This window comes from Nanorana parkeri, unplaced genomic scaffold, assembly GCF_000935625.1.
Source record: "Nanorana parkeri isolate BGI_ZX_2015 unplaced genomic scaffold, ASM93562v1 scaffold529, whole genome shotgun sequence".
Taxonomy (NCBI): domain Eukaryota; kingdom Metazoa; phylum Chordata; class Amphibia; order Anura; family Dicroglossidae; genus Nanorana; species Nanorana parkeri.
In genome coordinates this window covers 189,063-204,556 of record NW_017306797.1, presented here as the reverse complement: position 1 = coordinate 204,556, position 15,494 = coordinate 189,063, and the positions used below count along the sequence as shown (strand labels likewise).

At 42.6% G+C, this 15,494-nt stretch overlaps 1 protein-coding gene across 1 annotated transcript in view; it reads left to right on the top strand.

Annotated features, from left to right (window-relative positions):
- The window catches only part of RECQL5 (RecQ like helicase 5), a 74,214-nt gene extending 61,029 nt beyond the window's left edge, over positions 1-13,185 (top strand). The window contains exons 13-19 of the mRNA XM_018561533.1: positions 69-162; positions 2,661-2,789; positions 5,163-5,878; positions 8,918-8,981; positions 9,039-9,320; positions 11,551-11,626; positions 12,863-13,185. Coding sequence (XP_018417035.1) covers positions 69-162; positions 2,661-2,789; positions 5,163-5,878; positions 8,918-8,981; positions 9,039-9,320; positions 11,551-11,626; positions 12,863-12,999 — 1,498 coding nt within the window. The 3' untranslated portion in view covers positions 13,000-13,185. The remainder of the gene's footprint in view (positions 1-68; positions 163-2,660; positions 2,790-5,162; positions 5,879-8,917; positions 8,982-9,038; positions 9,321-11,550; positions 11,627-12,862) is intronic.
- The last annotated feature ends 2,309 nt before the right edge of the window (positions 13,186-15,494 follow it).

Here is a 15,494-nt window from a genome sequence, read left to right as displayed (position 1 = left end):
TGGTATAACTGTGTCCTTTTTGCTCTTGGTCCCAACATCTACTTATCAGATAAATATTCTCATTCCAGGACTGATGCAGCTTCATCTGCGGCGGACATAGAATATGAGGTTTTTCGAAACAGCAAGATGTCAAACCTCTATAAAGCAGGAGTACTGAAAAAGGTAATGGCAGGAAACAAAATACTCAGGTGTACAAATGTGCTCTCCACTTAAAGGAGCAGGAAGCCAGGCACTCCCAATACCATAGCATTCCAGATAAGAAAAGAGAACAATGCATTCAAATGACTGCTTTTACGTAGATCCTCCGCACTCTATCATAAAACGTTTTCTTTATTTAAAGGTGTAAGAGAGACTGTAAAACAACATAAGTTGTCGCTTGCAGTGAACATAGAAAGGTGCTTTGATAATAGTACTAGTTGTAAAATACTTTGGTGGATGCTGGAATGACCTGTGGATGGCGTTGCGAGGATCATGGTATAGAAGAATAGGCCACCACCACACCGAATGCATTTGTATGTGATGCCATGTTTATTCAACACCAAATAAAGACGGGACGTTAAGGTGGACCTCTGGTGTGCTGGTGGATTATTCTTCTATTCCTAGACTGCCACATTCAGGGGGCCCTGAGGGTGTGTGCAGGGCCGGCCTTAGGCCTTTAGGCGCTCTGTGCGAGAAAGCTTTACTTGTGTGTGGTTCTACCCCTCCGTTATATATCTATATATCATATCAAGCTCTGTTTTTTTTAAACATTGTCATACGTTTATGAGATTAGTTACATAAAGCTGATCCTTTACATGATACATTCCCTTTAAATCCTTCTTATTCTTATTGTAAAAGAAGTCAAATGGAGTTTTAGTGATAAATAGTTGTTTCTCTCCCGTTCATTGAAGGACACAGGCAACAGATAGTAGATCCTGAATGGTAGGGTAATATCGCCACCTGCAGGAGAAGGACGCTAGGCACAAAACTAAAGACCAATTACAGCCTAGGGGCTGCCCCTGCCGGTGGCCAAACCCCCCACCTGCTGACAAGTCTCCAGTTTTTTGCCTAGAGTAAGGAGCTAAAAATGTTTCTCTGGAAAAATGTAGGATTTTACGGTGAGTACAAAAATCCTATTTTTGTATTCCAAATAAAATAGTACAATGAGAGGAGAAGAAATAAAGAATACATTTGGAGGTTGGACTTCTATATGATGGCCACTGGATCATAATCCGTAGTAATGGAGGCAATTGGGGGGTTTATAATAACATTTCAGTGTTTGCTTCTTATTCCTTTCTGCTTGGAAGTATAGGAAGTGTGCAATTCCTCTCCCTTCCCCTGGGAACACACACAATGTGCACGGCGACCCCAAGAGGTTGGAGGACTTGACTGCCTAATCATAGAGCATATTTGCATTTCATAAGGATGGTGTCATCTTTCTTTAGGCATTATCCAAACCCAGCATCTGCTTTCAGAGCTGAATTGCAGGCTCAGAGATAATCATGGGAATCCCGGCGCCCGTCTGGTTTTTGACTGTGTTCACAAATGTCTGACACATCAGTCCTCTGCAGCAGCCTCATTGCAATCTGATCAGTGAGGAAGAGGAGACTGAGGAAATGCTTCCTTCTACGTGCAGCAGACTAAGGGGGCTTAATCTTTGCCTAGGCAAAATCATTGATTGAAACTCAGGGATTACTTATCAATGATGAAAGGTATAATTTTTATGAGGAAAAAGTAATGATGTTAAAGATTTGAGCACTTCTACAAATCCTCAGCATTTTGGATTGCTGTTTCTAACTTGGATACTTAAGACTTCAAGTCATATTAAACACTCAAACTTTTCTTTTTTCAATAATGAATCCAGATCAAATAAATATATATTGCCCTGCAAAGGATTGCTGTACATTTTTGTCCAAGCACTTAGTCATCATGTTTCCAAACAGCTCCAACTCTCTCAGCTCCGTTTCCCTGAGCTTCCTGTCCAGTACAAGATCACAAGCTAAAGAGCAGTCTCCAGCAGCTGTCAATCTACTAGCTTGGAGAAGGGAGGAAGAAGGTGTGACTGTCAGGATGCAGGGGAGTGCCTGGAGACACACACAGCTTACTAGGACACACAAGGGTGGCCCCATAGGACCCTTCAAGGGAAAGGAGACACCCTAAAACCGGATATCAGGGCCAGTGCTCAGTGGACCAGCTGACTCTGCAGAAAACTAAAACTTTCATACATCAAGGAGAAGCATCCATTGTTAGTGATTTAATCAGCATTTCAAATATCTTGAAAAAATATTAAAGACGAATTTATCCAAACTGGAGCAGACAAAATCTGGAGCAGTTGCCTATGGAAACCAATCAGCTTCTTTCTTTAGTTTGTTAAGTTAAGCTTTGAAAATGAAAGGCGGATGCTGATTGCCATGCACAGCTGCTCCAGATTTTGTCTGCTCCAGTTTTGATAAATCCCCTCTATGACTTTAATATCCCTTTAATTGCACTTATATAGGAAGGGGAGGTTCGTGTGCTTCTCGTTTTGGACTGTGATAATTGAATTTGTGATTTTGTTGCTGTATATTGTGACAAGTCAGAAATGTATTCATGCAGTAATGAAAGGTCCTCTGACTTGGGTCCATAGGAAGCAGTACATAATTATGGCCTCTTATCTACCTTTATTTGTCTCCATATATCAGGTGTCTGAGATTAACAAGGCTTCTAAGGAAGGCGAGCTGTATGTTGTGCTTGCTGACACTTCATGGAAAACAGAGACAAAAGAAGATTCATCCGAAGATGGATTCCTGTCTGGTTCTCCACTGCACCCGGTGCGTTCCAGTATTCAGCAGTAAACATCTGTTTTGATATACCGTATATGTCATTTTGTAATTATGTATGACAGTTCATTGCAGAGCCGGTGCCATGTAGAACATGATTATTAATACCAGAGAGACAGATAAATGAATGTGTTTTCTATTATCAGTGTCCACTCAATGAGTGTTCTAAAAACCCCATACCCCAATTCCTGTATTGCAGTCTGTGCTTATTTGCTGTCAGCTGTATCTATTCACAGTGACTCAATCCGTGTAAATAACAGAATTAAATTGAGGTCAGATTAAGTAGAGAACAGTGAGAAAACACCCAGTGACCACTTTGATCAGTCAATAAGATCAGATACATCAGATATCTTAAATGAGAACTATGGGGTTAGGGCTTTTCCCCATAGTTCTCCTTAGGGTAATGGGAGGACACAAACTAGCGTCCTCCCGTCACCCTAGGCTCAGTATACTGCGAGCAGTAGCTCGCGGTATACTGAGACGCTGAAGCGGATCCCCACAATCTTGCCGGGATCCGCCCAGCTGCGTGACTGACAGCTGGCTCTGCCTATCTAGAGGCAGCTGTACCCGCCCCCTCCCCCGTCCCCTCCGCCAGTCAGCGCTGGCAGATCGGAGCGGGGAGGGGGAATCCAGCCCCTCCCCTGTCATGCCAGAGAGCCGTGACAGGATTGAGAGGTGAGCGAACGCCGGTATGTGTTCGCTCACCTTCCGATCTACTGAGCCGACCTGTGACAGTCTCATTGTCACAGGTCGGCTAGAACTATGAGGTGAGTGAAAAGCACTCACCTCATAGTTCTCCTTTAAGGGGCATTTAGGTTGTTGCTCAAAATAAACAGTTTTTCCGCCATTTAGTTAAAACCTTATCATTAGGTGTGTGTTTGTGTATGTGTACGTATATACATATACATATATATATTCAGTATATACACCATCTTTGAATTCTTTGTATCATACATATTTAAATTCATCTGGTCCTCAGCAGGTCTTTAAAATTAGGTAAATGCAACCAGAACAACAACAACGCATAACATATTACACTTTATCATTATTTATTTTACAAGCATAAAGCCAAAATGGAGAAGCCATGTGTGAAAAAACTAAGTACACCTTATGATTCAGTAGCTTGTAGAACCACCTTTTGCAGCAATAACTTGAAGTAATCGTTTTCGGGACGACTGTATCAGTCTCTCACATTGTTGTGGAGAATTTTTGGCTCATTCTCCTTTACAACGTCGCTTCAGTTCATTGAGGTTTGTGGCCATTTGTTTATGCACAGCTCTTTTAAGGTCCCCCACAGCATTTCAATTGGGTTGAGGTCTGGACTTTGACTGGGCCATTGTATTACCCTAATTCTTTTCTTTTTCAGCCATTCGGTAGAGAGACAGGGTCTGGGAGCAATCTGAATTGGATAATCCAAATCAGTCCTTAAATATGGTGACTGCATTAGGTTTTTTTTCTTCAGACTTTGTTTTATTTTTTACCAGGTGATCCTGCCAGGAACACACTTCCTGTCCTGATGTGACTGTCCCAGAGAACTGCATATGTATAGTCATATTCTGCAGTGCTTATGAACAATTTAATAGAATTTCAAATGTTTTTGTGGAGTTTTTAATGTGATTTGTGTCTGATGTTTGTTTAAATAATGCCTTAAAGTAACTTTCTGCCATCCACTGCAGTCCTCTATGAGTGAGCCGAGTAAAGGCGACCATACATCTATCGATTTTGTTCGTTGAACCCGCGGGCCGCATGAAAAAAAATAGACCCGATTCCTCCATCAACACAATCAACCTGTTGATCGAGGAATCCCGCTGTTTGCATTGTATTCTGACAGGCGCGGCCGACCCCTGTTAGAATACACGATCGGAGCGGTCAGCTCATTGGCTGCCGGCTCTGATCGTACAAAGATTTTCCGACCAGTTCCTTCAATCAGCTGATCAAGGAATGCCGGCTGAAAGGAAGCAAACAGCCCCATACACTGTGCAAATTTCATCAGGTACATTAAAAACTGGCTGACATTCAACCAGTGTATGGGCACCTTAACAACAACACGCCTTATCAAACAGACCTGTATTGCATAGACAGAGAGGGGGGTGTCTGACAAGTTCTGTTACTGGGTGCTGATTTTTTTTTGTGCACTTGGTCTAACTCCTGGACTGTATAGTCATATTTAGACACCCCACACAACTGATATGACAGGAAGGTGGAGAGAAGGCTATGAAAATGGAGGTTGTTTGTACAAATTGTCTGTCTGACTGCATATCAGTTTGTGTGATTTCCAGTGGGCTTGAAATAAATATAATAGTTTTACTGTACGGGAGACAGTGTACGGGAGATTTATTGCATCTGTTTTTCTCTCCTACACAGTCTAAACGAAAACGAGTGGGTGCCCCATCTTTATTTCAGACTGCATCGAGTTTGCTTCAAAACCCCAAGCCAACAACAGAACCATCACAGACTAACCACGGCACCATAGAACAGTGGGAAGCCAGCAGTGCTAGTCCACCTCTTCTAGACACGGCAAGCCCCAGTAAAAAAGTAAACAGTCCAAGCAAAAAGCCCCGTCTTAGTAAGAAGAAACAAGAGCTGGTCTCTGCTGCCACCAAAGACTCCCAAAATATCTCCAAGTTTTTTTCATCTCAGGGTAAATCCAGCATGTCAAAACATGACAGCGCTACTGTATGTGAAAGCACCTCTACCATTGGCCGAACTAAAAACTCCTCTACTTCTCCAGATGTATTGAAAGAGGAGCAGAGTAGTGATGAAGAAATTGTCCAAAATGTACCATCTCCAGGCTGTTCAGAAAACCTAAAGGTCCAGATGCCAGGAAAACATACTGTGTTACAGAACAATAAAAGTGAACAGTTATTGGAGACCAAAGACCAGACTAGCACTTTATTTCTACATAATTCTGATAGTATGAATGTCTCAGATCGTCTCCAAGATATGCAAACCTCTAAAACAAGTGTTGGGGATACTATGACTCTCTACTCATCAGAAAACCAGGAACTGTCTAATGATTCTTCATGTCAGGAAAGATGGAAGGAGTCAGCGAATTCCAGTACAGAGCAAAACAATTCTAGGTAAGCGCTGTTAGTTGTCTGGGAAATTAATGTGTTAATATTTGCTCTTTATGTAGCAGGGATCTCAAGTCTCCCTGATGTTCAGGGAGTCTCCCTCCTATTAGATAGCGGCTCCCTGACGTCCGCGAGAGAAGCATTTTCTCCCTGAAAGGTTTACTCTGAGTAAACCTTTCCATTAAGATATCAGTGGGTAAAGTTTCAGAGTGAGGCTTGCCTCCTGGAGGAAGGTCATGTGATCTCTAGAGTAGGCTCAGAACGAGGCTCTGCTCTCAGAAGGAAGAAGCTACTTGCTGCACAGAGAGGGCGGATATAGACTACTATCGAGAGCAGGTACAGGCACTGCTGCGGGGTTGAGAGAGTGCTGTTAACCCTTTGTGAATAACATAGAATCAATTATATGTCCTGATTGTCTAGTTATAGAGAAAATATATTTCATTTGCTGCCCATAGCAACTAGTCAACTGTGTATCAGGGACTTTACTCCTCAGCGTTTAAAAAAAAAGGTTTGGGCTGTCTAATAAATTGTGACCTTTACACTGACAGATACTTGAATATCAATTCACAAATCTGTATATATAAATAAATATATAATATTGTATGTATGTATGTTTTCTTTTATATTCTGATGACGGCCGCTCTAAAAAAAACAAAAAAAAACAGAAAGGGCACCTCCCTGAAATGAGACGCGAACCTCCCCGAAATAAGGTTTTGCAGGTTGGGATGTCTGATGTAGTATCTGAAGAGACTTCAATAAAGGGAAAAGTCCACAGGTGCACTGATATGCCTTACACAATAAATGCATTGTTAATACCAGGGAGGCACCGATACCGGTTTTTCGGTTTTCGAGTACGAGTACCGATATTTTGCTTTTAGTACTTACCAATACCATATACCGGTACTTCCGCTAGCGTGGAGCCCGCTTCCCAGGCAAGCAGGAAGTCGGTCGGCAGGTATGACATGCCGCCCGGCTTCCTGATCGCTCAGGAAGCTGGCTCCATGTTGTTGGGCTGGCTTGATTGTGATTGGCCGGAAAACCGGCTTCCCAGCCAATCGGCATCGAGCCAGCTTCCCGGCCAATCAGGAAGCTAGGCAGCGAATAATGACCTGCCTCCAGACTTCCTGTTTGGCTGGCAAGCTGGCTCCACCATTGAACCGGCTGTTCCACCAGCTCGATGCTGATTGGCCGGGAAGCCAGCTTCCCGGCCAATCAGCATGGAGCCTGATTCCCGGGCACTCGGGAAGCTGGGAGGCGGATCATTACTCACCGCCTGGCTTCCTAACTACACGGGAAGCTGGCTCCATGTTCCCCAATGGTAGTGAAGGTCAGAGGAAATCTTCCTCTGACCTGAAGTTCCGGTATCAGGGAAGGTATCGGAGCATTTGGGCGAGTACTTGCCCAAATATCTCGGTATCAGCACCCATAGCGATACTAGTATCGGTGCATCCCTAGTTATTATAGATCGCCTGTGTGCCCTTGTCGCTGCAAACTGTCAAAAAGTGAACAGATTGCTTGGTGATTCACACACTGGCTTTCTTCCTCCTGCTTCTTTTGGGTGCTAAAGCCACTCCTAGCAGCCATTAGGAGGTACTATCAAGAAACAAAATTTATAATGGGCTTTGCATTGCTGCTGGCTCTTAATCCTGCCTGCCACTCAGAGCACCTTTCCCCACTGATCATCTGTTTATTACTGTAATTGCCAGACACAATTATAGTATTTAAAAATAATCTAGTTAAAGATCTGGTAAAATGTTTTCATTTACATTATTGAGCACTTGTCAAGCTTTTTAAAAATAGGGAGGTTTTCTTAAAGCAGTTTGCCAAATAAAAGTTTTATATGTCCCTAAATAATATAACATTATTTGGGTATGCAAATTAGTCATTGCCATAGTATCAGAATAACCAACGCATGCTAAAGCTGCTAAATTTGGCTTGGGTATCTAGTAGGGTTGCACCAATCTTTCGACTACCGAAACATATCGGCCGCAAATGGCACTTTTGGCACTGCTCTGTGTCCCAGCGGGGAGGAGAGAATTTGTCACGGGAGGAGAGCGCTGTGAGTGGCCGGCGTCTCTCCTCCCCACACCGATCAGCCTCCTGTCACAGATCGGGAGAGCGGCGGTGTTGGGGCAGAGACAGCTCTCAAAGCTGTCACAGGAGGCTGGCCGGCGTTGGTGGGAGGAGTCTGCTGTCAGATTGAGCTCTCCTCACCGCTCGCCCAGCCTCCTGTGACAGCGTGTCAGGATGGAGAGCGGTACAAACACTCAGTGATCGCTGAGTGTTTGAAAATAATTGGGGGCAGAGTATGCTTACTGTGTCCTCAATTATGAATGAATGGGACGTGATCTACATCACCTCCTGTTCATTCATGATTGTAGTTATAGTAAACACACAATGTCCTCAAGTTATGAATGAACAGGAACACTCAGTATAGAGGATTCCTGTTCATTTATAACAGAGGCTGCAGAAAAAGAGTTGAGGACTCTGTGTCCTTAATCTCTTTTTCTATTTTAAAAGAGAAATATCAGGGGTCTGTTTAGATGCCTAATATTTCCCCACAGCTCCCAACAGTAAAGTAAAAAATAAAAATATTAAATAAAAATAAAATATAAAAAAATGTAAAAGTTTATACAAAATAAATAAAAATATAATATTTTAAAAAATTTGAAAAATTTAGAAAAAAAAAGGTTTTGGTTTTCGGGCCTGACATTTTGTTTCATTTCAGTTTCGTTTCGGTTTTAAAATGTTCATTTTGGTTCACCTCTAGTATCTAGCCAACAATAACCTTTGGTCACAGAAGGCTTAAAGAAACAACTTCCATGCACAGTCAGTGTGTTTTGTGATGAAAATGTTTATCATTTTCTAGCTCCAGTTTCACCATAGTGGTTGTCTAATTAGCCTGAATGCAAACCAAACCCAGTGAGTAGCCTTCTGTGTGACATTTACTTGTGCTCTTGTTTCCTCTTCCATCTTTTTCTTGACCTATTCTGAGTCATTCATTCTATAGATATAATTTGAATGTGTGCTTTTCTTTTTTTCCAGCTATCCCTTATATCTGCCTACCTCCAGCCAACACGAGTTCGAGAAGAAGACATCAGAAGAAGAGGTGAGTTTTCTGGCATTGTCTGTGATCCAATCATCCTTTACTGCTGTATGACGTACCTATAAACAAGTATCATTCACATTTCTTGGCCAGGAGTCTGAAGAGCCCTCCAGAAAGAGGCCGAGAACAGAAGAAAAATCCTCCATTTTGTCCCATCCAGTGAAAAGCGCCAGTGGCAAAAAGAAAGTGACTTTTGACCCAAATCTTCATCATCAAGACAAGGAAGGCACCGCTAAAATATTACAGCCGCCTCTGAATAAGGTGGTGACGCTTAAAGAGACTGCTGACATTGTGGTCAAATATTTGACTCCATTTTTCCGGGACGGAAAGTTTGCTTCCAAGGTAAGTGAATCTTTATAGTCCAAAGTTACATACAGAGGGGTGATTTATCAAATGGAGCAGGCGAAAACCGGAGCAGATTAGCATAACAACCAATCAGCTTCTCTCTCTCATTTTCAAATCTTAACTGAGCAAACTGAAGAGAGAAGCTGATTGGTTGCCATGTACATCTGCTCCAGATTCTGTGTTCTCCAGTTTTGATAAATTCCCCTCCAATATGTTTTAGGATTTTTATTAAAGCAATCCTGTTGCCCTACTGGAAGCACCAATGATGTCTGTTACCTGTACAGAAGTAACCTCGGCTAGGAAGAGGATAAGTCACCAGCACTCAGTCGTGTAGGATGCAAACATGATCTAGTTCATTGCGAACACGTCACATAGGTCATAACAATGTTTCGGGGCCTTGCAGGGTCCCTTCCTCAAGGTGATGCAGTCACTGTAGCATTAGCTTTTCTTTCTGTGGGTCTCCGCAACTTAGCACTGGGTCAGTAACAATGTGTTTCATAAATCCATTTAGTTCATGTGCAGAAATCTTACAAAGCCAGGGGAAGAATAATCTTGTGCTATATGAGCCCACCATATTGTTTGGCCGTCCGTAGGATTGTGGTTTTGTATGTGATTTTTATTGTCTGTACAAGCATAATGTGGTTTAACCCTTTCACTGCCAGTCCTGGGTTTTTTTTTGCACACACGTTAAACTGCACATTTTAGACCTGAAGATTAGTTAAAGCCCCCCAAATGTATTTTCTGAAACCCTGGAGAATAAAAGGATAGTAGTTTACTTTTTTGTTATGTCCCATAATATTAGTGTAACTGGTTATCAAACCCAAATTCTCAGTAAATAATACACTAAAGTAAATTCCAATGCATATAAACACTGCGGGGGGAATTTATCAAAAATGGAGCAGTTGCTCAGGGCAACCAATCCGCTTCTATCTTCAGTTTGGTTAGTTAAGATTTGAAAATGAAAGAGAGAAGCTGATTGGTTGCCATGGGCAACTGCTCCAGTTTCTCTCTGCTCCAGTGATGATAAATTCCCCTAAATATATTTATTACCCAATATTTTGGTAAAATTTAGAAGATGAGGTTGCGTCGGGAAAATAGAGACCAAACATGCAAAGCCTTAAAATTGCGCACTCCTGTGAAAGGTTTGGCATACAAAATTGTCTAAGATGATGCTTTGAAAGGAAGGGGGCGGGGTTGTAGTAGTGATCAGTCAGCTTGTTAGATGTAAACACACCCCCAGCCGCTATAGCAGCCAGGATTGTGTTGAAAAGCCATTTTGCTACTGACGTAAGCCTCATGTCAGTGGTAGCAGAAGGGTTAATTGGATTTTGTCTATATACTTTTGTACAATAAATACTTATTGTATTATTATAACTAGGGACGCACTGATATTGGTTTTTCGGTATCGAGTACGAGTACCGATATTTTGCTTTTGGTACCCGCCGATACCAAGTACCGATGCTGGTGCTTCCACTGGCATAGAGCCGGCTTCCCGGGCAATCAGGAAGGCGGGAGGTGGGTAATAACATGCCACCTGGCTTCCAGATTGCCCGGGAAGCCGTCTTCATGTTGTTTGGCCGGCTCCATTGTGATTGGCTGGAAGCACCAGCCAATCAGCATCTAGCCAGCTTCCAGTCCAATCAGGAAGCCGGGCTGCGAGTAATGACCTGCCTCCTAACTTCCTGATTGGCCGGGAAGCCAGCTCCTTGCCGATTGGCTGGAAAGCCAGCTTCCCAGCCAGTCAGCATCGAGCCAGCTTCCCGGCCAATCAGGAAGCTGGGAGGTGGGTCATTACTCGCCACCCTGCTTCCTGATTGGACGGGATGCCGGCTCCATGTTCCCCTACGGCACTGTCAGTCAGAGGAAATCTTCCTCGGACCAGAAGTTCCGGTATCAGGGAAGGTATCGGAGCATTTGGGCAAGTACGAGTTCTCGCCCAAATACTCGGCACCAATACAAGTATCGGTATCGGTGCATCCCTCATTATAACCTATTTAGAACATGTGTATGGGAGATTGTATTTCTTACTTTCAGGGACTGTAGGGAAATCTCCCTGATGGGAAACCATATGAAAAAAAAATAAGCCACAAGAGGTCTCATCTATTCCTCTCTCTGTCAGGGTCTGCTGTTCTATCAGAAAAACCTAATGTGGAAAATCTAGTTCCGTGTTACTGCCGGTATCGGCCATGTGCTCTAATATAATGTGAAATGTGTTTGTCTCTAACAGGACCTGTTTAAGGCATGCGCAAGGCACCTTTCTCACCACTTAGCTGGGGATAACAAGAAACCTCTGCGGAAAAATGGTGAGTCTTCCTGTGTTACATGAGGGTGGAACATCCAATAAATAGCACAGGTGCTGTCAGGTAGGTAAATATATGTGAGCTTAAAGGGTTAGTCAACCTGAAAATCACATTTCAATTCTGATGTTCAATTTCAAGCAGGATTGTACTTTTCATAATGAAAATAAGTGTTTCTTATTGTCCTTTCTGCACATATATTACTCTCTCACTTATCCCCCTCCATGGTTGCCTTGAATCTCTTTGTTCCGTAAGATGCTCTCTTAAGACCCTGACTTCCTGTAGCATCATGTAACAATCCAGGGAGATAGCAGAGCCTGCAGGGGGACTACATATCCCATGATGCACTGCCTTACTTCAAGCTGGCTGCTCCTTCATTACAGCACCACTTCTGTTTTTCTTCACCCACCTTCCTACTTCCTCCTTTAATGCAAGCACATGTGAGGGAGTAGGTGAAAACCCTATGCTGTTGAGTGAGAGTGAAAGCTAAAATTTGGGACACAGGTGGCAACAAAAAACATACAGCTTTTGTTTTTTGTTTTAAAGATGTTTGATCTGAGATACTCGGTATACTGCAATTAAAGGAGAATTGTAAATTGAAAGTGAAATACACTCATCCCTATAATTAGAGCCGACAGGTGACACTGAAGCTGTCACACTCTCGGCTCATACTGTTGATCGCTCAGTTCCTGATCTTCTCCCTGCAGGGAGTGGTGACTGTCAGTGCTCCCCACAGGGATCCCCCCCCTCTCTGTTCCTCCAGCACTGACTGTCAATCGGGTGGCGGGGATCTTTCCCGACCACAGCACGGCTCTGTGGTGTCAGCATATAGTGCCCAATAGCCTGCTATATGCTGTGTTTTGTTTTGGGTCACAGGAGGACATAGTCAGTGTCCTCCTGTGACCCTAAAAGAACCAAGAGCTAAAAAAGTTTGGTCCATCGTTCTCTTTTGAGCTATTATTATACAGGATTTATATAGCGCCAACAATTTGCTCAGCACTTTACAAATGAGTGGAGACAGTACAGTTACAATACAATACAGTTTCAGAACAATAGGGTTGGGAGGGCCCTGCTCGTGACAGCTTACAATCTAGTAGATCTTTGATCTGAGGTACAAGGTATGGTGCAATTACCGATGGGGTATTTGATCTGATCTGGGGCAATTTAATTTGGGGTATTGTCTTTGATAAAGCCTATTTTTTTATATTGAATATTCATTTATCTCCTCCTCCGCCTCCGCAGTGAAAGAAGAAGCTCAGAAGTTCATCAAGACATTTTTTAAGACCCGAACACTTTGTGAGAGTGAGACAGACTGGCAGGAGATGCTGCAAGCTGCCACCCAATGCCCAGTGCTGAAGAGATGCCACCTTGAAAAATGAATGATCTATGCACTAACAGAGAGCTCAGTGAAGCACACAGCTACCTCACACCACCTGTTGTACTGCTCATCGGTCTGTGTGTGCGCTGTCTGTTCTCTGTCTATACCACACATCACATTGAAATGGTTTACATGTCATACCTTCAGACCATCTTTTTTCCCCCTCTTTGCTGTGCTTCCTATAAACCTCTTGTCAGTACAGCACTCCATGCTTACAAACCTCTCTTCTATTAACACACTGCTGAGGTAGCAGAAGGGACAAAATCATCACTGTGTACATTTTTGGAGTCCGTTCACCCTTGTCTGATTTTGAACTGTATTTATGTTTAGGGAATTCATGCAAATAATACAACATTACCTTCGCTGAAGATTTCTATGTAGCGGTGAACCAAAGTCAAAGCATGGTGCTAGGACATGCTAACTCTGTCTGCTGCTTATAGTGAATAGTCTTTTGCAGATACTGCTGCAGTGGTGCCATCTTGTGGATAAAGATGGTACAGCTACTATAATATTTGGTGTCAGTCATACTACTGTATCTTTGAACAAAGAAGCGTTACTTGGTTGTGCTGCTATTGCTTTTTCATGCTGATTCTATTGCTAGTAGAATGGTTAGCTGGTAAAGTGTACTGAGGATGCAAAGTGCTGGAGAGTATACATCATAAGGGGGGTGGATGGCTGATGGGTGCACCTTGCAGAGGACTACAAGGCCACAAGCCATAACTGTCTGACTTCCAGGTTGAGTGGTGTTTAGCCTGGAAGTGAGGTTGCAGCTACTGCACTCGGCAAACTTTCTTTGGGGGACGGCTGTGAAGAGAAGGGAAATATTACAGCAAAAGCTGGATTTTTTTTTCTTAAAGCGTATCATGACCTAAAAAAAAAATGTCATATATTGCAGCTTACCAATCCTTAAAGTGGCACTAAACTGAGGAGTTAAATATTAAAAATACATTCAAGTACCTTACCTATTAACAAAAATGTATCTTATTTGTGTATCACTCAGCTGTAGTTCCTCAAATCATCTCTGAATTGGTGGTGACACTGTCCTTCCTTCTGGAGGGTGGCTACTTTTGTTCCCCATAGTCCCCGTGTGTGTTGTAAAGTAGTCACCGCTCCAAGCTTACTCCAATGATGGACTCTAATGTATCCTTTACTTTTCTAATTTGTATTGCGATTGTAGTCCATCACAGGAGTGAGCTTGGAGCGGTGACTACATTACAACACGCACAGGGACCATGGGGAACAAAAGTAGCCACCCTCCAGAAGGAAGGACAGTGTCCGCATGAATTCAGAGATGATTTGAGGATCTACAGCCGAGTGATACACAAATAAGGTATAATATTGTTAATAGTTAAGGTACTTGAATGCATTTTTAAGATTTAACTCCTGAGTTTAGTGTCACTTTAAGTCTCATTCACACTATGCGTTTTGGGATTCCTGTGGCAGGAAGCTATGAGTTCCTGCGGCAGGAATCCCAAATCTTCTGCCTAGATGTGGACGCTATCACCCGTATCTGTAAGCGGCAGTCTGCAGGTAATCGTATGTCATATGAGTAGAAGTGGTTTGGACTGGATCACTATTCCTGGATGCATCTGTTGTGGCAGTGTAACGGGTGACAGCGTCTGCATCTAAATAGAAGATTTGGGAATCCTGCTGCAGGAATCCCAAAGCGCTTGGTGTGAATGTAGCCTCAGATGTGGGGGCTGCATTTAGTTCTCATTTTTAGGCTTTTTTTTTCCTTCATGCTCACCTGGTGACCCAACCAGTTTGTCTGTTATTTTGTTAACGTCCTTAACAAACCAAGCTGTCCAGCAAACTTGGCAGTTAGAGGGTTGTGAGAAACCACTGAACACTGACAGGGAAGCTTACATTGGTCAGCTTTTATTCATTTATGTAAAGTTTATCCCAAAAGCAAAAAAAAACTGTTGCTGCAACTGCTTAAAACGCATTACATGGAGTTCAGATTTATTTTGTTAGACAAGTCTGTCTAAATTTGCATCTAACACCTCTCTACGGGGTGACAATACTGCTGTCTAATGGGGTTCCATTACTTCCACCCTAAGACAGGAAATGTGTTGGATGACCAGGTAAAAATAAAGAAAACAAATGCAGCCATTACATTTAAGGATCGGTAAGCTGCAATAAATGCCATTCTTGTTTTAGGGTTTAGATACACGCTAACAGAGATTAGGGAATCAAGTACATTTATTTATATTGAGAAGCTGGGCTTTCTTTTCTGTACCTTTGCAAATCTTCCTCTCCTTCCAGTTAGGTACATTTTCTTACTTCCATGGGAACATTTGTTATCTATGCTCTTCTTTTGTTTTCAGGGAAAAAATCCTTCTAATCAGAGTTCCAATGGAAACAATGTTTGCATTTGAGGAATAAAACAAAACTGACATTTTTATTTTTGCTTGACTAGGAAAATGGGATTTCTATAGTGAAAGGGATTTGCTGCTTCTGTACACTGAATATGAATGTGTTGCTTTTTAACAGCCA